At 41.6% G+C, this 26,478-nt stretch overlaps 2 protein-coding genes and 1 long non-coding RNA gene across 15 annotated transcripts in view; 2 read left to right on the plus strand and 1 right to left on the minus strand.

The window, feature by feature from the left end:
• Positions 1-23,749, minus strand: part of LOC135091145 (uncharacterized) — a 56,046-nt gene extending 32,297 nt beyond the window's left edge. For both annotated transcript variants that reach the window (XR_010262380.1, XR_010262378.1), the window contains exons 1-3: positions 23,444-23,749; positions 22,249-22,360; positions 21,554-21,782 (exon numbers count right to left, since the gene is read on the minus strand). The gene's annotated coding sequence lies outside the window, so the exon portion shown is untranslated. The remainder of the gene's footprint in view (positions 1-21,553; positions 21,783-22,248; positions 22,361-23,443) is intronic.
• On the plus strand, positions 1,002-21,407 carry LOC135091143 (uncharacterized). Of its 10 annotated transcripts, XR_010262365.1 has the most exons (23): positions 1,003-1,117; positions 2,632-2,730; positions 3,787-3,883; positions 6,393-7,267; positions 7,563-7,790; positions 8,181-8,218; positions 8,534-10,016; positions 10,986-11,195; positions 11,516-11,596; positions 11,790-11,913; positions 12,462-12,594; positions 13,809-14,020; positions 14,607-14,687; positions 14,869-14,992; positions 15,569-15,701; positions 16,936-17,147; positions 17,658-17,738; positions 17,932-18,055; positions 18,496-18,935; positions 19,195-19,327; positions 19,662-19,762; positions 19,986-20,095; positions 21,166-21,407. XR_010262365.1 is itself a non-coding variant. In XM_063988601.1 (17 exons), exons 11-13 carry the CDS (start codon positions 17,690-17,692, stop codon positions 18,782-18,784), a joined length of 462 nt encoding a protein of 153 aa, XP_063844671.1. In that variant the 5' UTR covers positions 9,839-10,016; positions 10,986-11,195; positions 11,516-11,596; positions 11,790-11,913; positions 12,462-12,594; positions 13,809-14,020; positions 14,607-14,687; positions 14,869-14,992; positions 15,569-15,701; positions 16,936-17,147; positions 17,658-17,689; the 3' UTR covers positions 18,785-18,935; positions 19,195-19,327; positions 19,662-19,762; positions 19,986-20,095; positions 21,166-21,407. The 10 variants fall into 10 exon arrangements, 6 of the variants coding, with proteins under 6 accessions (XP_063844671.1, XP_063844674.1, XP_063844675.1 ...); XR_010262368.1 differs by lacking the exon at positions 7,563-7,790 and having other exon boundaries at positions 2,632-2,736; XR_010262364.1 differs by lacking the exon at positions 7,563-7,790 and having other exon boundaries at positions 1,002-1,117; positions 8,534-11,195.
• Positions 23,750-23,921: 172 nt separating the features above from the next.
• Positions 23,922-26,478, plus strand: part of LOC135091149 (uncharacterized) — a 9,044-nt gene continuing 6,487 nt past the window's right edge. For all 3 annotated transcript variants that reach the window (XR_010262396.1, XR_010262397.1, XR_010262398.1), the window contains exons 1-2: positions 23,922-24,262; positions 26,353-26,478. The exon at positions 26,353-26,478 is cut by the window's right edge and continues 119 nt beyond it. This is a non-coding gene — a long non-coding RNA (uncharacterized LOC135091149). The remainder of the gene's footprint in view (positions 24,263-26,352) is intronic.

Raw genomic sequence — 26,478 nt, forward strand, 5'->3', positions numbered from 1 at the left:
GCTGTGGAATGCAATGCTGGTAATGAAAAAAAATGTTAAATTATTACTCATTGGGTGAAATTACTATATAACATAAGAGATTGGGTGATTAGGTAGCGCTGGATACGTAATGATTAGATTGGCTAAGTCTGATTGGAGTAGGTTCGTCAAGGTATGGTGATTTAGTTAGCTAGATAAGGTGATACGATTAGATTGGGCTGATATGATATACCAGGCCCTAATTAGGATGATTAAGTGAGATTGAGTAGGTGTGATTAGGCTGGAGAGAGCAATGGGCAGGTGACGCAGTTAATCTTATTAGGTGAGATGAATAACTTGATCAGATTGTTTATTTATGTCCGAAGAAAATGTTTAGTTAATTGGCCAGTGACAAGTTGCAAAGGTGATTAGACTGCAGGTAACGTTAACAAGCTTGTCAGGAGAGAGAAAGCTTGTTTGTCTAAGTGACTGATCTGTGATGCGTTTACTGAGGTGGGAATCACACACACACACACACACACACGCCCTTAATAATGCTGTATGTCACGTACGCCCATATATGTCCACACCCACGCCCACACCCACACCCACGCCCACACCCACACACACGCCCACTCATCGTACGTCCGCCGACTCACGCCCACCCCCAGTCACACATTATTTACACATTATTCATATATATATCTTTCCCTTCATGTTTGTAATGCAAGGCTGTGGTTACCGTATCGTGCACCACTTGCTGATTTCGTACGTGTGAAAAGAATATCGTACGTTACTTTTATTATTCAATTTTTATAATGTATATTAATATGCGCAGTTAGTGTAACGACTGTGTATCTGCAGCTTGTTTCATTATAAAGTGATGGACTCAATGTATTATTTCTCTTCCTTCTTCCTTCTCTTCCTTCTTCCTTCTCTTCCTCCTCTTCCTCCTCCTCATCATCATCATAATTTCCTCTATTTTGATCATTGTCAGTTCATATTTGATTTTAAAGTGAAGTACGCCATTTTTCCTCCTCCTCCTCCTCCATCTTGTCTGAGGGCATTGGGGCGAGTTGAGGTGCCGGGCAGGTGGCCACGCGCGAGTCCACTCTTACTGCAGACGTGACCGAGGTGGGTGAGCCGGGACGTAGTGAAGGTGAGTATGCTGTTGTGTGTATTTTCTTGGCGTGGTAGGGGGTGAATAATACGACTGGGAGTATTTGTGTGGAAAGCGATTGATTTAGATACGAGTGAATGAATAAGGCTGGGTGATAATGGATGATTTGTATAGGTAACTGAATAATGAGCTTGTAATGGTGAAATCAACAGTGAATAAGTGATATGAAGGGGAAAGATACGAACAGCAGTGAATAATGAGTGATTTAGATACGAGTGAATGAGTACCAATGAATAAGGATGGGTAATAATGAATGATTTGTATAGGTAACTGAATAATGAGCTTGTAATGGTGAAATCAACAGTGAATAAGTCATATGAAGGGGAAAGATACGAACAGCAGTGAATAATGGGTGAATTAGATACGAGTGAATGAGTACCAATGAATAAGGATGGGTAATAATGAATGAATTGTATAGGTAACTGAATAATGAGCTTGTAATGGTGAAATCAACAGTGAATAAGTCATATGAAGGGGAAAGATACGAACAGCAGTGAATAATGAGTGATTTAGATACGAGTGAATGAGTACCAATGAATAAGGATGGGTAATAATGAATGATTTGTATAGGTAACTGAATAATGAGCTTGTAATGGTGAAATCAACAGTGAATAAGTCATATGAAGGGGAAAGATACGAACAGCAGTGAATAATGGGTGAATTAGATACGAGTGAATGAGTACCAATGAATAAGGATGGGTAATAATGAATGAATTGTATAGGTAATTGAATAATGAGCTTGTAATGGTGAAATCAACAGTGAATAAGTCATATGAAGGGGAAAGATACGAACAGCAGTGAATAATGAGTGATTTAGATACGAGTGAATGAGTACCAATGAATAAGGATGGGTAATAATGAATGATTTGTATAGGTAACTGAATAATGAGCTTGTAATGGTGAAATCAACAGTGAATAAGTGATATGAAGGGGAAAGATACGAACAGCAGTGAATAATGAGTGATTTAGATACGAGTGAATGAGTACCAATGAATAAGGCTGGGTGATAATGAATGATTTGTATAGGTAACTGAATAATGAGCTTGTAATGGTGAAATCAACAGTGAATAAGTCGTATGAAGGGGAAAGATACGAACAGCAGTGAATAATGGGTGAATTAGATACGAGTGAATGAGTACCAATGAATAAGGATGGGTAATAATGAGTGATTTGTATAGGTAACTGAATAATGAGCTTGTAATGGTGAAATCACAGTGAATAAGTCATATGAAGAGGAGAGATACGAACAGCAGTGAATAATGAGTGATTTAGATACGAGTGAATGAGTACCAATGAATAAGGATGGGTAATAATGAATAATTTGTATAGGTAACTGAATGAGGGTGTAATATTGAATAGTGAATCGGTGATCTGAGTAATTTGTGTAGTGATGATGCGTGGTGTTAGATTACGGTATATATTCTTTGTATTGGTGTTGATAATGTAATATGATTATAGCATGTGGTGTAAGCAAATTTACGTGTTCTCTCCAGGGTATGGCGTGGTGGTGGCGGCAGCGGCGGTGACGACGGCAGCGGCGGTGACGACGGCAGCGGCGGTGACGACTTGGGTGTCCTGGGTGGCTTTAACAGGCAAGGGTAGCTATGTGAAGGTGTTGGCAGTGGTGGTGAGTCTTATTTAACGACTGGGATAATTTGTACACGTGTCATAGCCTGTTAGTGGTGTATAAGCGTGTTACGGTGGCGGTGGTGAGGTGGTGGTGTTCGCGGTTCTCCAGTTGTGATGACGTGTGTGGCGGTGGTGTGTGTAACCGTACTGCAGGCCTGTGATTGTGGTGGTGGTGGTGATTCAGGTGGCAATCACAAATTTTCAGTGTTGCTTATTTACGCAGGATGAAGCAGTTGCAAGCATCCTGAGCGAAGTTTTTTGCGATATTTCATGTGTTTTCGCGATTATTTGGTGATTCAAACATGCCACATATCTAGAAACTATCAAAACACGATAATTTATCCTTGTTTTGTCAATGTTCCTTGAGGCACGGAGGAAATATCAGCTAATTTAATCGCAAGGCAAGGTAGGGGTGGGGTGGGTCCCTGTGGTTGTAGTGGCCGGGCAGTTTAAAGGCCGCGATGAATGAAAGGAGTGGGAGGTAACGGGGAGGAGAAAAGCGGGGGGGAGGGTACGTTTTTAAAATGCATATAATCGCCAGAAATATATCTTCTAGTATTGATATCCTAGCAATAAAAATACTGCTATATGTGTGTTGCCTGAGACTAGAGCAGGTTCTTAGTATGTATAGAATGAAATCAGTCAGACTCCAGAAATTGTCGTTTGTATGTAGTAATTATAAATTTTGTTATAATAACTGACATTCTATTTGTGCGTATCTTGCGTAAATGTTACGAGTTTTTCCTTCTAGTTAATATACAAAGTCAATATTGGAATCAGTTTTGAAATATAACAACAGTTTGCAGTTGCAATGTTGATATTTTTCATATAAGGAACTATATTATTTATTCATTTATTTACTTTATATAAAGAATTAATACTGTACGACATGTTGGCCTGCTTACGCCGGCAACAGGCAGCCATCATCTTCCCGCGTCAGTAACCGCAAGACCTCGGTACGGGGGGGCTGCGCTAATCTGTGTATCGAAACTTGCCTATAAGAAGTGATTTATTTTCAGTTAACTGTTGAAGACAAGTGTAGCGAGTGTCGGCGCTTGTGTCGGGAGTTCTGAGCACGGCTGTGTCAATGGAGATATCGTGAACACACACAGGAAGGTAAGAAAAACGGCTATCCGTGTATAATATCTTACCTACACGTGATCGGTCTGTTCAAGTCGTTGTCTGAATATTCTCCTCTGTCTTTCGGTGCCATAGTGCCACACATAGTGCCACACATACTGGCTCCCATGTCATCCCTTCTGCCAGGCACCTATATCTACGCAAGGGTTAACCTAACATCTTGGAAGGATCTTGCCTGTGTAGTGACGTTCCAGGAGAGCGAGGGGGTCACACACTTGACACCCTCAAGACTCACGGCCTCAGAGGTCACCCATAAGTTTTCCGTCAACCCTTTCATCACCTGTGTGTACCCAAGACTCCATACACACGCCTAGAGATGCTATTTCTTCATACGACTTAACCCCGGTGTATTGCAGAGTCAGCCGCTGGAATTAACGTTCATCATCTGGTTTAAATAATTGCATCATCATCTTGCACTCCCAGCTTGTTCATATCACTTCCTTATCACGCCTCTTCATCTTATTATGTCTCCCAGCGCTTCTTCTTCCGCTAAACTTCATCATTGCCTTTCTCACTGCATCCTCTTCTCTTCATATCACTTCCTTATCACGCCTCTTCATCTTATTATGTCTCCCAGCGCTCCTTCTCCCGCTTAACTTCATCATCATTGCCTTTCTTACTGCATCCTCTTCTTTCCTTGTGTTCAAAATATGTTAGTTGTGGTTTTCTTGCCTTGATATTAATACGAGTATTCCTCACATTATTCTTTTATCTTCACTGTCTCCTTTCTAACAGTGAAGTGCCAGCTCTACACATCTCACCATCCTCATCTCTGTGCTCTCCAGAATGCCTTCCTCTTTCTTCCTTAAAAACCATGTCTCTGCACCATATAGAAGTACTGGTCTGAACTCAATTGTGTATAAGGTTTTATTGTGTATATCTTCCCAGCTTTAATGGTGTTTTTTTTTTTATCTAAGGTTAATTGTGTAAATCTTTCCAGCTTTAATGGTGTTTTTTTTTTATCTAAGGTTAATTGTGTAAATCTTTCCAGCTTTAATGGTGTTTTTTTTTATCTAAGGTTAATTCTGTATATCTTTTCAGCTTCTTTTCTGTTCCTCCTCCTTCTGCAGTTACTGATCCTAGGTATTTTAACTCTGTGCTTCAATCTTATGCCATCCTCTGATGTTACATGTATTTTCTATTATCTTCTCTGTTGCTTATCATTAAATCTGTCTTTTGTGTGTTTGCATTCATTGTCTCTCTCTCCAGGTTGCTTTTCTATAACAAATATCTCTCCTGTACACCATGTATCTTTCTCTTTCGGTTTCCAACTCGTCTTACTACAAATCTGTTGCTTTTGTTACTAATATGTCTTTTGTATCTTCCCACAACTCTGCTGTTTCTGGTAAGGTGCTTTTGTTACCAGTCTTTGATATCTTCCCACAACTCTGGTGTTTCTGGTAAGGTGCTTTTGTTACCAATGTCTTTTATATCTTCCCACAACTCTGCTGTTTCTGGTAAGGTGCTTTTGTTACCAGTGTCTTTGATATCTTTCCGCAACTCTGCTGTTTCTAGTAAGGTGCTTTTGTTACCAATGTCTTTTGTATCTTCCCACAACTCTGGTGTTTCTAGTAAGGTGCTTTTGTTACTAATGTCTTTTATATCTTCCCACAACTCTGCTGTTTCTGGTAAGGTGCTTTTGTTACTAATGTCTCTGATATCTTCCCACAACTCTGGTGTTTCTGGTAAGGTGCTTTTGTTACCAATGTCTTTGATATCTTCCCACAACTCTGGTGTTTCTGGTAAGGTGCTTTTGTTACTAGTATGTCTTTCCCTGAATGTTTCTTCAACTTTGCTTCTAAATTCATTTTTCTTTTCACTTTTCATCTCCCAGACTTTAATCTTTTCATTCTTTTTTCCTTTCTCTTCCTTCCACTTTTCATCCTAAACTCTGCTACTGATAATCTAATTTAATCTTTCATTCTTCATTCTTTCTCTTCCTTCCACTTTTCATCCTAAAATCTGCTACTCTCTTCCTTTCACTTTTCATCCTAAAATCTGCTACTGATAATCTAATTTAATCTTTCATTCTTCATTCTTTCTCTTCCTTCCACTTTTCATCTTAAAATCTGCTACTGATAATCTAATCTAATCTTTCATTCTTCATTCTCTCTTCCTTTCACTTTTCATCCTAAAATCTGCTACTATTAATCTAATCTAATCTTTTCATTCTTCATTCTTTCTCTTCCTTCCACTTTTCATCCTAAAATCTGCTACTATTAATCTAATCTAATCTTTTCATTCTTCATTCTTTCTCTTCCTTCCACTTTTCATCCTAAAATCTGCTACTAATAATCTGTTGCATCACCACTGCTATAACTTTGCAATCCAGTCTGTACCTAACTTAACCTAACCTAATATGTAGTCAGTCTGTACCAGGATATGTAGTCAGTCTGTACCAGAATATGTAGTCAGGAAAAAAAAACTCTAAAAACAAAAAAAAAAAAAAAAACATTAGATGACTTACATTAAATATTTCTTTCAGATTTAAGAAGTAGGATGATGCCACATAGACAGACAGACAGGTGTGGAAGAAGTGCTGGCATACTGGAGGTCAAGAGTCGCGTGTTGAGTCATAAAGGTCACCAAGAGAGGTCATCCACTCAACCCCACTGCCAGTCCAGACGCAACACTGTCATGAAGATTTGCCTCAAGCTGTTTGCCCCTGTCTGCCTGTCTGTCTGTCTGTCTGTCTGTCTGTCTGTCTGCCTGCCTGCCTGCCTGCCTGCCTGCCTGCCTGCCTGCCTGCCTGCCTGCCTGTCTGCCTGTCTGTCTGTCTGTCTGTCTGTCTGCTTGCCTGCCTCCCTGCCTGCCTGCCTGCCTGTCTGCCTGCCTGCCTGCCTGCCTGCCTGTCTGTCTGTCTGTCTGTCTGTCTGTCTGTCTGTCTGTCTGTCTGTCTGCCTGCCTGTCTGCCAATTAATGATCTGTGTATTCTGTTATACTTGTGAATACTGTGTGTGTGTGTGTGTGTGTGTGTGTTGTATTGTTGTGTAAAGTATATTATTGATTGTATAGCACATGTATGGGCTGGCCAGACCTGATGTACTGTGACAACCAAAATCTTGACATATACTGCTTGATAAATGAAAAGTAAAAATAGATAAATAAAATAAAAATTTTGAGCCAAACTAATGAGGTCTTTCTCTGCTCTTTTTCAGAGGTGCGTATGTCTGCGAGTCAGCCCAACCAAAACCTCTTGTGTCTTGCCTTATTCTGATAATAGGTTCAGTTAGGTTATTTAGTGTGGGGGTCTCTTTTCCTTACTAACAAAATTAACATAACCTGTCCCTTCTCGTCAAGCTGTCCGTGGGAGATGCCCCGAGACTCTCAGGTGTTTCTCAAGCATCCACTGCCAGTGTGGTGAGTCTCCTCTGCATTTCCTGCCTGTTAAATTACCTGTTATATTGATGTTTTTTTTTCAGAATTTATTTATTTTATTTTAACCTGTGTGTGTGTGTGTGTGTGTGTGTGTGCTTGCTATCAGTTTCATAGGTAAATGTGTGGAAAGATTAATTCTAAGTCAAAATAAATATAGCTTTATTTTCTGTTCTAGTCTAACCTTCCCCCTGTCTCATCTCTGCCTGTCAATTTCTGCTTCTCCCATGTGTATCTCAGCCTCTCCCAGTCTATCCCAGTCTCTCCCAATCCATCCCAGCCTCTCCCAGTGCATCCCAGCCTCTCCCAATCCATCCCAGCCTCTCCCAGTGCATCCCAGCCTCTCCCAGATCATCCCAGTCTCTCCCAATCCATCCCAGCCTCTCCCAGTGCATCCCAGCCTCTCCCAGATCATCCCATCCTCTCCCAGACCATCCCAGCCTCTCCCAGACCATCCTATTAACCCCCCCCAGACTATCCCAGCCTCTCCCAGCCTCTTAATTTTTGTGTGTGTGTGTGTGCCTTTTGAGTGAGAGTATTGAAATGTTTGGTTAAGTCAACATTCTGACCTGAGAGAGAAAATTGTCACTTACTCCAAGATTTAGTTAATTTCTTTAGGTCAGAAATTAATTTGAATAAGTAGTAAATTTGGTATTTTTGCCCATTCATTCATTGATTCATTAATTTGTGTGTTAAGGGAGAGTAGTCTTGTAGAATCATTCACTCTCTCCTTCACAGTTTGTAGGAGAGTGAGTGAAATAATTTATTGATTGTGAACTAATGGATCTTTTTCCCCTCTCTCTCTCTCTCTCTCTCTCTCTCTCTCTCTCTCTCTCTCTCTCTCTCTCTCTCTCTCTCTCTCTCTCTCTCTCTCTCTCTCTCTCCCCCCCCATAACAGCTAGGTCACCTTGAATAGTCAGACGGGGCTCACTCAACGTAAGTGTAGTCTTGTTGTGTCTTGTCACTATAAACTGATGGATGGATATAATTGTTATATATATGTATATATAATTTTATTTATTACTTGTATGTACAATGACAACACCTTCAGATGACACAAATTTCCATGTGAATTTAATGTTGTCCTCCCTTTCCTCCATATCTTCCTTCCACGTTATTCCTCCATAAGTTATGCTTTCCTCAACCTTTTCTGAGTGACTATCATCTCAATTCAGTCAAAATAACCTTTTTTTTTATTTTATTTTTTTTCCTCTCAGAAGTGACTTAGTAATTGCAAATTTTGTGTTCCAGTGTTGCAGTGTTCGTGTTGCAGTGTTGCAGACTTTCACCCAAACAAGGGGAGTATTGCGTATTTATTGCATTGATTTTGTATATATATATTGCTTGATGGGAGGTGGATGGTTGGCGGGTGGGTGGGGGAATCTGAGGGTACCTATGTAGGGTGTGTGTGTGTGTGTGTGTCTGTCTGTCTGTTTTTTTTTTTTTGTTTGTGTGTGTGTGTATTTTTTTTTATATATGTGTGTGTGTGTGTGTGTCTGTCTGTTTTTTTTGTTGTTTGTGTGTGCGTGTGTGTGTGTGTGAGTGTATTTTATATGTGTGTGTGTGTGTGTGTAGGTATTAGGCCAGAATCTTAGAATATTTGACTTAGGTTAATAGAAGAGTGGTAGGTTAATAGAAGAGTGGTAAGTTGATGTTATTTATGAAAGGGTTAAGTAAGGCATAGAGAGAGACAGAGAGCTACTGATAGGATTAGGATGATAGGGAGTGTGAATGGTTAGCTCAGATTATATGGAGTGCTTCATTCCATATAATCAGAGCTTGTGTGGCATGCTGCACTGTTGCATACAAGTATCTTCTTATTTCCGTAGTGGTGGTGGTGCTGGTGGTAGTGGTGGTGGTGGTGGTGGCACGTTATGAATGATATTTTTTTGTTTTTTTTTTTGGTTCGGGGGTATATAGTGTTTATAGATATATATATATATATTTTTTTTACCCAGATCTTTTGGTAAGAGGTCTGGGTTTATGTATGGATGTATGTACGTGTCTGGCCAGTATTTGGTAAGATGCTGGCTGGATTGTGTGTCCATGCGTGTGTGTGTATGTATGTATGTATGTATGTACGTGTCTGGCCAGTATTTGGTAAGATGCTGGCTGGATTGTGTGTCCATGCGTGTGTGTGTGTGTGTGTATGTATGTATGTATGTATGTACGTGTCTGGCCAGTATTTGGTAAGATGCTGGCTGGATTGTGTGTCCATGCGTGTGTGTGTGTGTGTGTGTGTGTGTATGTATGTATGTATGTATGTATGTACGTGTCTGGCCAGTATTTTGGTAAGATACTGGCTGGATTGTGTGTGTGTGTGTGTGTGTGCGCAATTTTCTTCTTTTAGGTTAACTAATTAGTTAAATAAATAAATAAATGAGAAAATAAATAAATAAATAAATGAGAAAATAGGGAAAAGTAATAATAAGAAAATTTGAAAGTAAATAAATATATAAATAAAAATATAGGAATATTTATGAGTTGGGGGAGCAGAAGGGGGGGTGGGTAAGCAAGATTAGGAGTGCTGGTAGAAGTAGGGTGTGAAGGGGCGGGTGAGGAAGCTGTATGGATGACCACAATAGGGGGGGCGGGTTGGGGTAGGATGTGGGTGATATATAATTTGCTAATATTTGAACCCTTTATATACCGACATGCATACTGACACATTTCTCTCAGACAGATAAGCCTGGCTGGTGAGAGAGAGAGGGAGTGGGGGGTTCTGTTTCATTATGTAAGTGTTTGAGGTGACATGAGGTTGTCTGGCCAGCCTTGACCCAGTACATGTGATAGGCTTATTGGAATTCATCATTGTTCTTGCATTGTAATCGTTATTGTGTGTGTGTGTGTGTGTGTTTGTTATTAGTGTACTTTAAATTGTAGATGGTGTATTATTGAATTAACATAAAGTTAACATGAATTAACATAAAGCACAATTTTATTAGTATTTTTTGTTTATTTGTTTTAACCAAGACTTTAGTGTACAAGTTTTTGGTAAATAAATTGTTATTAACATTACTTACTGTTTTGAAACCTTTCTACTGTAGGAGTTTAAGTCACAGGAAGAAGTAAAGAGACATTGGTGTAAATATTGGATTGCATTAGAAAAAAAAAATAATAATTTTCCTCCCAAAGGTGAACAGTACTTATGGAGGCCTGAATGGTGGTGAGTCCATTCCAGACTATTCCAGTCACCCACCACTCTCTTTGACAACTAATTCCTCCTTACTTACTAATTCCTTCTTACTTACTACTACTACTACTACTACTACGACTACTACAGCTGGCCACACACATTTAAAGCCATTTTTTTAAATTTTTACAAAGTTTAGACATAGACAGATAAAAGAATTTGTTTGTTGAATGCCTAATTGCTTCATTTCTGGTATTTTAATATATTTTTTAATTGTTAGGGTTTTCAAGGTGTTTTTTCATAATATTAGTGATAGTTTTGTAGGCTTTGCTTATTTATGTCTGATTTTTTATCTATTAATCTCTCAGTGTACCCATTTATCTAAGTATCTCCTGGACCTAACTTAACTAGGCCTATCTGTTTCTCTCTCAATGTCGATCTATTTACCTAATCTAACCATCTATCTCTCAGTCTATTTAACTTTCTGTTTAACCATTTATCTATGTCTCTATCTCAATCTATGTAACTAAGTACCTACCTAATCTAACCATCTCTATCTCTCTCTCTCAGAATGTGGATGAGGGGACAAGAGAGCCAGTGTTCCAAGTACCACCACCATCACCACTGCCACCACCACCACCACCATCAGGAGCACAGATTCACTGAAGTCTCTACCAAGATTTCTTTGAGTTTTTTGATAAATTTAACTTCCAGGAGAGAGAGAGATGCTGATTGTTAAAGGCAGTGTGTGAAGCCTGCCCACTGTCTTTGTATATACAGGTTAGGGTGTGTGTGTGTGTGTGAGCGTTTTGTATCCTCCACACTGCTTGTCTTAATCTAGCTTGCCAAACTAAATGAAGTCATCCACAGCCACAGCCTTATTCTTCCTTTCATTTGTATCTACACAGTCCTATGAGCAGCTCCTCTTCCTCCTCCTCCTCCTCCTCCTCCTCCTCCTCCTCTTAATGTTTTCTCTTTCACTGCTGTTCATGAAAGTGTAGAAGAAATATTAGTTATATCTGGCAGTGATCAGACCTCATGTACAGGTGTGGTCCCTTACTACAGACACAGCCTAAGGTAACCTAACCCAATCATTTCAGAAGGTGGAATTTGAGTCGGCCAAGCCTCAGAAATGCAGGAAGGATTAGCGGTGATGACTGCAGGCTGCCATCGACCCGCAGGTAATTACCACATACTGCCGGTGCCCTTGTCACACATCGGAACGCTGCCCTAATTTATGGTTTTATCCTTTTGTTTGTTTGTTTATTTATTTATTTATTTATTTATTTATTACCTCTCAACTCATTAAGTCTATCTACCTGACAGCTTTGTGTACAGAAACACTTACCTACTGACTCGCTGACTTGCTTCCAGGTGTGATGGTGCCCGACCAGCTGGTACACATCAGTGAGATGGTGGTGGTGCTGGAAAACAGCTGGTTTGCCAAGTGCAGCGTCAGGCAGGCCGCCCGCCCACACAGTCACCAGAAGGATCACAGGTAAGGCAGAGAGGGGAGAGGCATGACAGGGTGATATTGAGAGAGAGAGAGAGAGAGAGAGAGAGAGAGAGAGAGAGAGAGAGAGAGAGAGATTGAGATTGTGTGATTATAAAGTAGAAAGGATGAAGGTGTTAGTCTGTGTGTGCAAGAGGAACAGAGATAGATTATTCCTCCTGCTGGTCTGGCTTTCTACTGTCTATTTGTCTGGTCAACTGTCTATATTATTTTATATTCCTGCTGGTCTGGTCTATTTATATTATTCCTCCTGCTGAATCCACTATTTTTCTCCACTAATGTATTATTCCACTATGTCAGCCAATGTTAAATACAGTTACTTTGCATGTTTAAACTTCAATCTTCCCTTTATGTGTGACAATAACAGTTTCAATCTTGGATATGATATGTCACTCAGTCATTCAGTCAGTCAGTCACTCAGTCACACAGTTATTCATCAATGAGTGAGTCCTACCTTCACTGTATACCCAGTGTGTATACAGTGACAGATTTCACTCACTCACTCACCCCTCCCACCTGCTTCCCACCCCCAGGTCATCACAGGAATCAAATGCAGCATCAGTATGGCTCACCAAACACTTCCCCTCACACTGGTGGTGTTGACCTGCCTTGTGAACACCTGATCTCCTGTGCTCCTGTCCTTCACAGCTCTCCAGGTGACATCAGGTAAGTCAGACACCTATCTTTCACCTGAATAGCTCTCTCAATCCCTAGTGGAAAGGCTGCTGCTACTACTACTACTACTACTACTACTACTACTACTACTACTAATAATAATAATAATAATAAAAGGCAAAAGGAGTACACTACAGGGGGCCAAGGACACACCACAGCTGCCCACATACATATTTAAGTCATTTTTTATGGATTTTTACAAAGTTTAGACATAGACAGATAGAAGAATTTGTTTGTTGAATGCCTAATTGCCTCATTTCTGGTATTTTAATGATTTTTTAATTGTTAGGCAAGGCGCACATTGAGACGCAGGGCAGCACAGAGCAGGGCAGACGCAGGGCAGGGCAGGGCAGGGCAGCACAGCGCAGCACAGGCGTGGTGCGCACATTGAGAAGCAGGCTGTCGTCCTGTGCAGTAGTGTTGATCATGGCTGTTGCCAAAAATTACTTTGGAAACCTTAGTTCCGATTCCGACTCAGAAAACGAGTTGGAGAAAGTAACGTTATTATATGACATTTGTAGAGCAAAGAGGTCAGTGTGGAGGAGTGAATACTTGGAGAAGAGGAAAACACATGGAGAATTTGCCCATAACTCGTTCTTATAAGTTCCTCTCATATAATGAGGATGACTAGTGTCATACAGCACTCTTTGATGGCGAACAGCCTCTATGAGTTGCTCTGTGGACGACATTGTGAGTACTGAAGAGCAAGTTGCTATCGAGCTGCGCCGCACGTGGCACAGGAAACTGCGTTGGAACGACTGCGTGGCGCTGGCCGGCACAGGTCTGCATCTGTGCTGTGCTGTCCTGCGTGTCAATATGCGTGCTTAGGTTTAAACCGGTGAGATGCAGTTTTCTGCCCTGCTCTGTGCTGTGTCACCTGTGTTGCCTGCGTCTCAATGTGCGCCCGGCCTTAGGGTGTTCAAGGGTTTTTTTCATAATATTAGTGATAGTTTTGCAGGCTCTGCTTATTTATCTGTCTGTTATTTTATCTATTAATCTCTCAGTTTACCCATTTATCTAAGTATCTGCTGGACCTAACCTAACTAGGCCTATCTCTGCTTGTCTCAATGTCTATCTGTTTACCTAATCTAACCATCTATCTCTCAGTCTATTTAACTTTCTGTTTAACCATTTATCTATCTCTGTCTCAATCTATGTAACTAAGTACTACCTAACCTAACCATCTCTCTCTCTCTCTTTCTCAGATGTGGATGAGGGGACAAGAGAGCCAGTGTTCCAAGTACCACCACCATCACCACTGCCACCACCACCACCACCATCAGGAGCACAGATTCACTGAAGTCTCTACCAAGATTTCTTTGAGTTTTTTGATAAATTTAACTTCCAGGAGAGAGAGAGACAGAGATGATTGTTACTGGCAGTGTGTGAAGCCTGCCCACTGTCTTTGTATATACAGGTTAGGGTGTGTGTGTGTGCATGTGTGTGTGTGTGTGTGTGTGTGTGTGTGTGTGTGTGTGTGTGTGTGTGTGAGTGTGTGTGTGTTTTGTATCCTCCACACTGCTTGTCTTAATCTAGCTTGCCAAACTAAATGAAGTCATCCACAGCCACAGCCTTATTCTTCCTTTCATTTGTATCTACACAGTCCTATGAGCAGCTCTTCCTCCTCCTCCTCCTCCTCCTCCTCCTCCTCCTCCTCCTCCTCCTCCTCCTCCTCCTCCTCCTCCTCCTCCTCTTCCTCCTCCTCGTCTTCCTTCTATTATTCCTGTTTCCTTGTATGTCTTATTCCTCCTCCTCCTCCTCCTCCTCCTCCTCCTCCTCCTCGTCTTCCTTCTATTATTCCTGTTTCCTTGTATGTCTTATTCCTCCTCCTCCTCCTCCTCCTCCTCCTCCTCCTCCTCCTCCTCTTAATGTTTTCTCTTTCACTGCTGTTCATGAAAGTGTTGAAGAAATATTAGTTATATCTGGCAGTGATCAGACCTCATGTGCAGATGTGGTCCCTTACTACAGACACAGCCTAAGGTAACCTAACCCAATCATTTCAGAAGGTGGAATTTGAGTCGGCCAAGCCTCAGAAATGCAGGAAGGATTAGCGGTGATGACTGCAGGCTGCCATCGACCCGCAGGTAATTACCACATACTGCCGGTGCCCTTGTCACACATCGGAACGCTGCCCTAATTTATGGTTTTATCCTTTTGTTTGTTTATTTATTTATTTATTTATTTATTACCTCTCAACTCATTAAGTCTATCTACCTGACAGCTTTGTGTACAGAAACACCTACTGACTCACTGACTTGCTTCCAGGTGTGATGGTGCCCGACCAGCTGGTACACATCAGTGAGATGGTGGTGGTGCTGGAAAACAGCTGGTTTGCCAAGTGCAGCGTCAGGCAGGCTGCCCGCCCACACAGTCACCAGAAGGATCACAGGTAAGGCAGAGAGGGGAGAGGCATGACAGGGTGATATTGAGAGAGAGAGAGAGAGAGAGAGAGAGAGAGAGAGAGAGAGAGAGAGAGAGAGAGAGAGAGAGAGAGAGAGAGAGAGAGAGAGAGAGAGAGATTGTGTGATTATAAAGTAGAAAGGATGAAGGTGTTAGTCTGTGTGTGCAAGAGGAACAGAGATAGATTATTCCTCCTGCTGGTCTGGCTTTCTACTGTCTATTTGTCTGGTCAACTGTCTATATTATTTTATATTCCTGCTGGTCTGGTCTATTTATATTATTCCTCCTGCTGAATCCACTATTTTTCTCCACTAATGTATTATTCCACTATGTCAGCCAATGTTAAATACAGTTACTTTGCATGTTTAAACTTCAATGTTCCCTTTATGTGTGACAATAACAGTTTCAATCTTGGATATGATATGTCACTCAGTCATTCAGTCAGTCAGTCACTCAGTCACACAGTTATTCATCAATGAGTGAGTCCTACCTTCACTGTATACCCAGTGTGTATACAGTGACAGATTTCACTCACTCACCCCTCCCACCTGCTTCCCACCCCCAGGTCATCACAGGAATCAAATGCAGCATCAGTATGGCTCACCAAACACTTCCCCTCACACTGGTGGTGTTGACCTGCCTTGTGAACACCTGATCTCCTGTGCTCCTGTCCTTCACAGCTCTCCAGGTGACATCAGGTAAGTCAGACACCTATCTTTCACCTGAATAGCTCTCTCAATCCCTAGTGGAAAGGCTGCTGCTACTACTACTACTACTACTACTACTACTACTACTACTACTACTACTACTACTACTACTAATAATAATAATAATAATAAAAGGCAAAAGGAGTACACTACAGGGGGCCAAGGACACACCACAGCTGCCCACATACATATTTAAGTCATTTTTTATGGATTTTTACAAAGTTTAGACATAGACAGATAGAAGAATTTGTTTGTTGAATGCCTAATTGCCTCATTTCTGGTATTTTAATGATTTTTTAATTGTTAGGCAAGGCGCACATTGAGACGCAGGGCAGCACAGAGCAGGGCAGACGCAGGGCAGGGCAGGGCAGGGCAGCACAGCGCAGCACAGGCGTGGTGCGCACATTGAGAAGCAGGCTGTCGTCCTGTGCGGTAGTGTTGATCATGGCTGTTGCCAAAAATTACTTTGGAAACCTTAGTTCCGATTCCGACTCAGAAAACGAGTTGGAGAAAGTAACGTTATTATATGACATTTGTAGAGCAAAGAGGTCAGTGTGGAGGAGTGAATACTTGGAGAAGAGGAAAACACATGGAGAATTTGCCCATAACTCGTTCTTATAAGTTCCTCTCATATAATGAGGATGACTAGTGTCATACAGCACTCTTTGATGGCGAACAGCCTCTATGAGTTGCTCTGTGGACGACATTGTGAGTACTGAAGAGCAAGTTGCTATCGAGCTGCGCCGCACGTGGCACAGGAAACTGCGTTGGAACGACTGCGTGGCGCTGGCCGGCACAGGTCTGCATCTGTGCTGTGCTGTCCTGCGTGTCAATATGCGTGCTTAGGTTTAAACCGGTGAGATGCAGTTTTCTGCCCTGCTCTGTGCTGTGTCGCCTGTGTTGCCTGCGTCTCAATGTGCGCCCGGCCTTAGGGTGTTCAAGGGTTTTTTTCATAATATTAGTGATAGTTTTGCAGGCTCTGCTTATTTATCTGTCTGTTATTTTATCTATTAATCTCTCAGTTTACCCATTTATCTAAGTATCTGCTGGACCTAACCTAACTAGGCCTATCTCTGCTTGTCTCAATGTCTATCTGTTTACCTAATCTAACCATCTATCTCTCAGTCTATTTAACTTTCTGTTTAACCATTTATCTATCTCTCTGTCTCAATCTATGTAACTAAGTACTACCTAACCTAACCATCTCTCTCTCTCTCTCTCTCAGATGTGGATGAGGGGACAAGAGAGCCAGTGTTCCAAGTACCACCACCATCACCACTGCCACCACCACCACCACCATCAGGAGCACAGATTCACTGAAGTCTCTACCAAGATTTCTTTGAGTTTTTTGATAAATTTAACTTCCAGGAGAGAGAGAGACAGAGATGATTGTTACTGGCAGTGTGTGAAGCCTGCCCACTGTCTTTGTATATACAGGTTAGGGTGTGTGTGTGCATGTGTGTGTGTGTGTGTGTGTGTGTGAGTGTGTGTGTGTTTTGTATCCTCCACACTGCTTGTCTTAATCTAGCTTGCCAAACTAAATGAAGTCATCCACAGCCACAGCCTTATTCTTCCTTTCATTTGTATCTACACAGTCCTATGAGCAGCTCTTCCTCCTCCTCCTCCTCCTCCTCCTCCTCTTCCTCCTCCTCGTCTTCCTTCTATTATTCCTGTTTCCTTGTATGTCTTATTCCTCCTCCTCCTCCTCCTCCTCGTCTTCCTTCTATTATTCCTGTTTCCTTGTATGTCTTATTCCTCCTCCTCCTCCTCCTCCTCCTCCTCCTCCTCCTCCTCCTCCTCCTCCTCCTCTTAATGTTTTCTCTTTCACTGCTGTTCATGAAAGTGTAGAAGAAATATTAGTTATATCTGGCAGTGATCAGACCTCATGTACAGGTGTGGTCCCTTACTACAGACACAGCCTAAGGTAACCTAACCCAATCATTTCAGAAGGTGGAATTTGAGTCGGCCAAGCCTCAGAAATGCAGGAAGGATTAGCGGTGATGACTGCAGGCTGCCATCGACCCGCAGGTAATTACCACATACTGCCGGTGCCCTTGTCACACATCGGAACGCTGCCCTAATTTATGGTTTTATCCTTTTGTTTGTTTATTTATTTATTTATTTATTTATTTATTTATTACCTCTCAACTCATTAAGTCTATCTACCTGACAGCTTTGTGTACAGAAACACTTACCTACTGACTCGCTGACTTGCTTCCAGGTGTGATGGTGCCCGACCAGCTGGTACACATCAGTGAGATGGTGGTGGTGCTGGAAAACAGCTGGTTTGCCAAGGGCAGCGCCAGGCAGGCTGCCTGCCCACACAGTCACCAGAAGGATCACAGGTAAGGCAGAGAGGGGAGAGGCATGACAGGGTGATATTGAGAGAGAGAGAGAGAGAGAGAGAGAGAGATTGAGATTGTGTGATTATAAAGTAGAAAGGATGAAAGTGTTAGTCTGTGTGTGCAAGAGGAACAGAGATAGATTATTCCTTCTGCTGGTCTGGCTTTCTACTGTCTATTTGTCTGGTATAATGTCTATATTTATATTATTCCTGCTGGTCTGGTCTATTTATATTATTGCTCCTGCTGAATCCACTATTTTTCTCCACTAATGTATTATTCCACTATGATATTCCAATGACAGATTTCAGTTCTTCAGTATTTTGAGCAGTTCTGAAGTTCCAGTGACAGGTATAACTTCCTCACCAGACTTATCAGTGGTGTGTTGAGATGTTCCACTGACAGGTATAGCTGCATCTGACTCACCAATACTTTGCTGTAAGGTTCCATTCACAGGTAAAGCCTCATCAGACACAACACAGAGTGCAGCTTCTTCTGAGATACCAGTGGTCTGAAGTGAAGCTGCAAGAAGTTTTCCCAGCACAGATCTTCACTTACATTTCTGTTGCCAGCACATCTCCCGTCAGGTCTTGGGAGCACCGGGTGTTGTTCGGCAGGAAGGAGGCCAGGTTGTTAGGGCACGGCCTCACCCCACTGTCGCACACACCCACAGGCATGAGGGGTGCCAGCCAGCAGGCCACGTCCCCAACACAGCTCCCACCTGCATCCTGACCTCATTCAGCATCAACACCAGCCACACAGAAAAGTGATGCTCCTGCAACAGCTGACGTTTACCTTTGCCAGTCACCTCGTCCATGCTGAACTGCTCCACCAGCACCTTTGAAGCAGCTGTCCTACATCCTCCTGGAAGCAACAGCATACAGTATGATCAACACAACTGTATTTCAGCCAATGTTAAATACAATTACTTTGCATCTTTAAACTTCAATCTTTCCTTTATGTGTGACAATAACAATTTCAATCTTGGATATGATATGTCACTCAGTCATTCAGTCAGTCAGTCACTCAGTCACACAGTTATTCATCAATGAGTGAGTCCTACCTTCACTGTATACCCAGTGTGTATACAGTGACAGATTTCACTCACTCACTCACCCCTCCCACCTGCTTCCCACCCCCAGGTCATCACAGGAATCAAATGCAGCATCAGTATGGCTCACCAAACACTTCCCCTCACACTGGTGGTGTTGACCTGCCTTGTGAACACCTGATCTCCTGTGCTCCTGTCCTTCACAGCTCTCCAGGTGACATCAGGTAAGTCAGACACCTATCTTTCACTTAATAGCTCTCTCAACCCCTAGTGGAAAGGCTACTACTACTACTACTACTACTACTACTACTACTACTACTACTACTACTACTACAGCTGGCCCCACACATTTAAAGTCATTTTTTTTTATTTTTACAAAGTTTAGACATAGACAGATAGAAGAATTTGTTTGTTGAATGCCTAATTGCCTCATTTCTGGTATTTTAATATATTTTTTAATTGTTAGGGTGTTCAAGGGTTTTTTCATAATATTAGTGATAGTTTTGCAGGCTCTGCTTATTTATCTGTCACACTCAGACTTTCCTTTCCTCCACTTAGCTGAGTGCAGCTGTCGGTGACTGCAGGAATGGACCTCAGATGGTGGATACAGCATTACCAAGTCAAGAAGGAGACACTGTGATGTGGCTGCAGGTGGATAGGTGAGGCATTGTTCTAGTGTTGTTGTGAGGTGTTCCATTACCTTGAAATCCACAGGCCTTGTTACCTTGCATGCATGTTCAACAAAAGTCAAAGCTAATGAGAAACTTGCTTTTATAAAACAGCTTGCTACCCAACAAAGCAAAGGATTATATTTATTTATTTATAGTCTTTCACTATTCCATAATTCAAGCCAGTGAATCTAATCTCTTTCTTTCTATACAGATACCAGGATATGTGACCACCACCACCACCACCACCACCATTGGAGATGCCCCTCGCTAGTTGCACATTACGGCCCTGTTGTGTACCCCGGTGGCCTTCATAGTTGACCGGTGAGTACGTATATATGTTGAGGGTTGCTGTGCTCTCAGTCACTGTCTTCCGAGGCCACAGAGAGTTTCTCCTGTTGATACTGTAGAAATGTTGTGTATCTGTCAGAAGAACCATAAAAAAACTCTCTTGAAAACCTGTGTCTCTTCAACTAGAGACTTTGGGAAGTAGTGGAGGTGTGGCCAGACTTGTTTCAGAATGTACCAGAAAGTCTAACCTGATTTTCTTGTTAATATTGGGATTTTTATTGGAGTTAAAAGGAAGTTTGATATTTTATGAATATTTATTTATTTGGTGAATTCAATGAAGTTTGACATAAAGTTATATTCAAAGTAATTACAAACACACACACACACACACACACACACACACACACACACACACACACACACACACACACACACACACACACACTACAGGTCTTAACCAATGCATCATAAATTTTTGTGTATAGTTACATTGTGCTTAGTATTTTGCAAACAGCATCTTTAATAATTTTATTGCATGCCTAAAAAAAAAAAAATTCAAGCAACATAACTTAATATTTGTGTTTGTTTATGTGCATGGCTCTAAATAATATATGTTTGTGTGTTTGTGTGTTAGTTGGCTTGTGTGTGTCTGTGGTTTGCTATTGGTTCAGTACATCTGTGCCTGGCCTGGTCTGAAACGTGGCTGCTTTACAATGTTTTCTGGCACAGAGGAAGAAATGGTGTGCTGTTCTTCTGTTTTGTCCTGACTGAGAAGCTGTTGTGCTTTTTTTTCCTTGTTCTGCGTTGCTGTGCTTCAAGGGGTAGACTTGCCTGTCCTCCATTGTCCTGTGTCTGTCATGCTTGTTGTATAGTCAGTAAAACACCTTTTGTTCTGTCTTGCCCTGAATGGTCTGTTGTGCTTGTTGTGTCTCTCAGATCTTCCACATTCTCTTCTTCTCTTATTTTTTCTGATAATTTCCTTTGACTTTAATTCTTTTCATCTATCAACACCAATATACCACACCACACCACACCACCACCACCACCACCACCACCACCACCACCACCTGCATCACACTCAGACTTTCCTTTCCTCCACTTAGCTGAGTGCAGCTGTCAGTGACTGCAGGAATGGACCTCAGATGGTGGACACAGCATTACCAAGTCAAGAAGTTGTCCAGTATTTTATCTCTGCTCTCAAACAAGCAATGACCAGTGGTGGTGTTGTTCATGTCTGGCTTGTGTGTGTGTGTGTGTGTGTGTGTGAGTTTGTTCATCCATTATGATTTGAAGAGATTGTGTTTGTATTTTTATTGTGGTACTCTGTGATTATACTTTGAAATTATACGGCCTTAAAATTGACCTTTACCCTCGTAGTGACCTCTGCTTGACCCTGTGTGGTAGTGGAGTGAGGCTTGTGACAGTTAGGTATGGAGGAATTGGTTGTCAGAAAGAGTGGTGGGTGACTGGAATAGTCTGGAATGGACTCACCACCAGTCAGGTTGTCAGAGGTCAGTCAACACCCAGCTTTAAAAGAAGGGATTTGCTCGCCGGAAGTCCACAGATCCGGAACGGCCCAAGAACGCACACACGGGTGCTGTTGCCGTGAGCCGAGCCCCAATCCTTCCTCTTTCCACGCGTAATCTCTTCTTGGCCGATGTTTCTTCTTGTTATTTTTATTTGTGGTTAAGGACCAGCACCTCAGTGGCTCCTTTTTCATCTGATTTAAAATAAGGAAACAGAGAGAGAACATTTGAACATTTATTAATAACTAACAGTTACATTTAGGAGATATATACATAGTGAGGTTTAATGTGTCTGTTGTAGTTAGCCTTTTTAAAGCAGAGGTTTAAAGTAGTGTGGTAGATATGATAAGAAGAAGAGTCTGGATACACTATTGCTTTAGAATGAGGTAATAATTCAAATTAGTAGGTAGCTAAGATCAGATTTTAAAATTTTGTTTTAAATGTGGTGATAGAGGGTACATCCTGAATTTGGAGAGGCACAGAGTTCCATACAGGAGGCCCTACATAAGAAAGTGAGTGGTTAAATTGGTTAAGTCCATGAGGGGGAGAATGGTGAGGTTAGACATACTAGCCTATCTTCAAAAGTTTTCTTATTCATATTCATTCACTCCTTGGGTCACTAAATAGCAATGGCAACAGTGACAAGGCATTATTACTTACAGGAAAGAGTCGGCCTCCAGCATTACTTTGGGCTGGACGTACCGTAGCTTGCGTTCACTGTCGTCGCAGATCACCCGGGTCAGGCTTGTCTTGCGGAGCTCGTACAGTCGTTCTGAAAGTGTGGTTCGGTTTAAGCTGTGTGTTTCTGAATGCATGGAACAGTTCAGGGCTCCCTTCCTAAATATATGGTAGTATTATTGAATTATTAATTTATTATAATACTGTAGCCCAAATAATGAACAAAAGGCCATAAGAACACAAGAAAGGCTGATATTGACAAACATAAGATAAAAAAGGAAGGAGAATTGAAAGAAACAAGAAGGAACTGAGAGGAAGAAGAAGGAAAATAGACAGTAATGTTTATAATTTGAATAACCCATAGACAACAAGAGAACAGAGAAGACCTGCTGTTTCTGGACACAAGGCAAACAAGAGGAAATAGCAAGGGGGTAGGAAACACATCAAGAACCATTGTAACATAAATTTCTACTAAGAATAGCTGGTATTTTAAATGGACTTAATAGATGTATAGCCTTGCAATCTCAGTTTATGATTTCAAGCAGGTGAAAACACACACACACACACACACACACACACACATGATTAGGTAGAGAACAGACACAGGAAAAAGGTATATTCATTGAAATCTTGCAAAATGACCTTAGTATGGCCCAGAATACAGATCATTTAAGGTCAAGTTGCATGAAATTTATTTATTTAGAGGTATTTATTTATGTTGGTATATGTTGACCTCAGCAAGAACCAGGACACAAGGTCATTCAAAGTCAGATGTATTGCTGTTTTGACCTCAGCAGACCCAGAATGAAAGGTCATTGAAGGTCAAATTATGTTTATGAAGCTTTTCTATTTCATTTAGTGAGATGTGTGTGTGTGTGTGTGTGTGTGTGTGTGTGTGTTATATGCTTTTTGTTAGGGGACAAGAGAGTTGTGAGAGAGTAGCGTTTATTCAGGAGCATAGTGACCCTGGTGGCATTTTCACTACTACTATTGATTTTATCTATCTCAGGGAAGGTTAGGTTAGGTTAAACTAGGTTAGGTTAGGTTAGGATATCGCACCACCTTTCTTTGTTAATCTTACCAATTATTATTTTTGGTACTTTGAACTATCTTAGCCTAACCTAACCTAACCTTAAATAAATAAACAAATAGAATAAATAAACAAATATAAACTTACCTGATTGATTCTGCTCTTTGTTGATATTGGCAATCTTCTTCCGTGAGTGGGACAGCACTTGACAAGTTTACAACTTGTTCTTCAGTTCTTTTCACATGTAAATTGCAGGCATGCATTTACAGTTCATAAGGTCTTCCCATGCAGGTTTCTTATCTGCATGGGTCAGGGAAGCGTGAAACCGTCCCTTTACTATACATTGTTTTTATGCCATGATGTTAACCAAACGCACTGTTTCATCATTTGACCAGTTTGGTTCCTCCTGAGTGTTTAGAGTTGGGTCCATGGAGTTTAAATTGTTGTTGTCAGGTCTTGTTTACATATGAGCACATACTTCTTTCGAATGGCACACATTTACAGTAATACTCATATGTAGATAAATAATACTTTAATATAATAACAGCTAAGGCATTGCAAAATAAGAACATGAGAAATTAATGCTGGAAAAAATACGAAAAAGACCAGAGATGAGCGCTCAAATAATTATAAGAAAGAAAATCCTAGAATATATAAGCCCGCGGTCTCTTGGTGGGTCATGTAGGTTCGCTTCAAGTGACACAAATTCATGTATATAATTGGATTGCTTCATCATTTACAGCTAAGGCATTGCAAAATAAGAACATGAGAAATCAATAATGGGAAAAATACGAGAAAGGGCCACAGATGAGCGGTAAAATAATTATAAGAAAGAAAATCCTATAATATTTAAGCCACTGGTCTCTTGCACTATGGAGTCACGTAGGGAGTCGCTTTAAGGTACGCCTTGGCTTGAAAATGTGACGTTTTTTTCGTTTCCCTTCCTTCAGCTACGCTTTCCCCGCGGTGAGTGGAAAGGTTAAGGTTAAGGTGACTCAGTGTGGAGTTAAATTGAGGAATAACTTAGAACAGATATTTGTATATTTTGGATTTTTTTTTTTTTTTTTTTTGAGGTGAACGTTTTGCTAGGCATTTGTTAGGCTGGACTGTAGTGTTGTCTCTTCTCTCATTCCCTCCTTCTCCTTTGTATAAGGTTATTAATTTGATAGTGTATGGCAAGATGTGTTGAGTGATAACTACAGGTTGGGGTGTGGAGTTGGATCCGGTTGTGCCCAGCAATGGGTGATCTTTAACCCTTTCACTGTGACACAAAGCAATTAGCAGTGCCAGAAGCAATGTGTCAAGTCTTTATAAGCATAACTGTAACAGAAATTAATAACTGGGAACCCATTTTGACTAAGCCATAAGCCCAGCGTGTAGTGAGGTGTCTCATTAGGGTACTTGTGTAGGATTGGGGTCCCGGGGTGGCTTAGCCCATAAGTTGCCTATGCTAGTTGCCAGGCATGGCAACAGGAATGAACAACTGGGAACCCATTTTCACTAAACCATAAGCTCTGTCATCCTGGGACCACATTCCTTCATGAGTGCTACCTGCTTAGCTTGGTGGTGCTGGTGGTGGTGTTGGTGGTTACCTTAATGTCTGTCTGTCTCCTCCTCCTCCTCCTCCTCCTCCTCCTCCTCCTCCTCCTCCCCTCCACCACCCCTGCCGAGAGGTGAGTGTATGTTTATTCTGATTTCCTATTCTGTTTATTTCTCAGTTTTAGGACTTTATATAATGTTTTTTTTAGACTTGTCAAGGCTAGCTGATTAACCCTGACTACATGGCAAGGTGTGTTAACTGATAACTACAGGTTGGGGTGTGGAGTTGGATCCGGTTGTGCCCCAGCAATGGGTGATCTTTAACCCTTTCACTGTGACACAAAGCAATTAAAAGCAGTGCCAGAAGCAATGTGTCAAGTCTTTATAAGCATAACTAACAGAAATTAATAACTGGGAACACATTTTCACTAAGCCATAAGCCCAGCGTGTAGTGAGGTGTCTCATTAGGGTACTTGTGTAGGATTGGGGTCCTGGGGTGGCTTAGCCCATAAGTTGCCTATGCTAGTTGCCAGGCATGGCAACAGGAATGAACAACTGGGAACCCATTTTCACTAAACCATAAGCTTTGTCATCCTGGGACCACATTCCTTCATGAGTGCTACTTGGTTGGTGGCGTTGGTGGTTAGGTTAATGTCTCCCTGAGGTGTGTGTGTGTGTGTGTGTGTGTGTGTGTGTGTGTGTGTGTGTGTGTGTGTGAATGAATCATTTTTCACATTCCTGAAAATGTAAGAATGAGAAATAGAATGTTATGAAAACAGGAAATTTCTAGTCTAACCACATGAGCTTTGGTGTTTTTCAGAACACTCTTAAGGTCATTAACCTAAGCTAAACTACCCATGGGGGCTTTTCCCTCCATGGACCTCCTTCATTAACCTAACTTAACCAAAAATGACCCAGCCTAACCAAACTTTACATTACCCGAGAACCGAACGTAACCTAACCCAACACAACGTAACGTTATGTAACCTAAAGAACCCAGGGGGGCTTTGCCCTGCATACTCCCTGTTTATGGCTAGTAATGTTAGCTTTTTTTACACCACCATACCACAATAAAAACAATGATTTGGAAGTATTCACTAAATTAACCTGTACGAGGAAGGTCTCGTGTCTCGAGTTACTTCACACCTGAGGTGTGTGTGTGTGTGTGTGTGTGTGTGTGTGTGTGTGTGTGTGTGTGCGTCCTGTGCTAGTTGCCAGGCATGATAACTGTAACAGGAATGAAGAACTGGGAACCCATTTTGACTAAACCATAAGCCCAGTCATCCTGGGACCACATTCCTTCATGAGTGCTACTTGGTTGGTGGCGTTGGTGGTTAGATTAATGTCTCCCTGAGGTGTGTGTGTGTGTGTGTGTGTGTGTGTGTGTGTGTGTGTGTGTGTGTGTGTGCAAACCCTCGTTAAAAAAAATAAACCTGGTGTAGCAATAGATAAATAAAAGTTTTGACAGCTACGGTAATAATGGCAACTTTCCATCCTCACCCTGTGTTCCTCCCCAGGCATACCCTTGGCCTCCATGTCCATCCAGCAGGAGGAGGAAGATGTTCTGGACACCTGGTTCTCCTCTTGCCTGTTTCCTTTTGCCTCGCTGGGCTGGCCAGGTCTGGGGAGGAGAGAGACCATGC

The sequence above is a fragment of the Scylla paramamosain genome, chromosome 36, assembly GCF_035594125.1.
Source record: "Scylla paramamosain isolate STU-SP2022 chromosome 36, ASM3559412v1, whole genome shotgun sequence".
NCBI classification, from domain to species: Eukaryota; Metazoa; Arthropoda; class Malacostraca; order Decapoda; family Portunidae; genus Scylla; species Scylla paramamosain.

What these genes read in the sequence shown, in the direction of transcription:
- LOC135091143 (XM_063988601.1), top strand. Translation starts at nt 17,690, where the DNA reads ATGCAGGAAGGATTAGCGGTGATGACTGCAGGCTGCCATCGACCCGCA. An exon ending in AGGCTGCCATCGACCCGCAG is followed by an intron (nt 17,739 to 17,931) that starts GTAATTACCACA and finishes ACTTGCTTCCAG; the next exon opens with GTGTGATGGTGCCCGACCAG. An exon ending in AGTCACCAGAAGGATCACAG is followed by an intron (nt 18,056 to 18,495) that starts GTAAGGCAGAGA and finishes CTTTGCTGTAAG; the next exon opens with GTTCCATTCACAGGTAAAGC.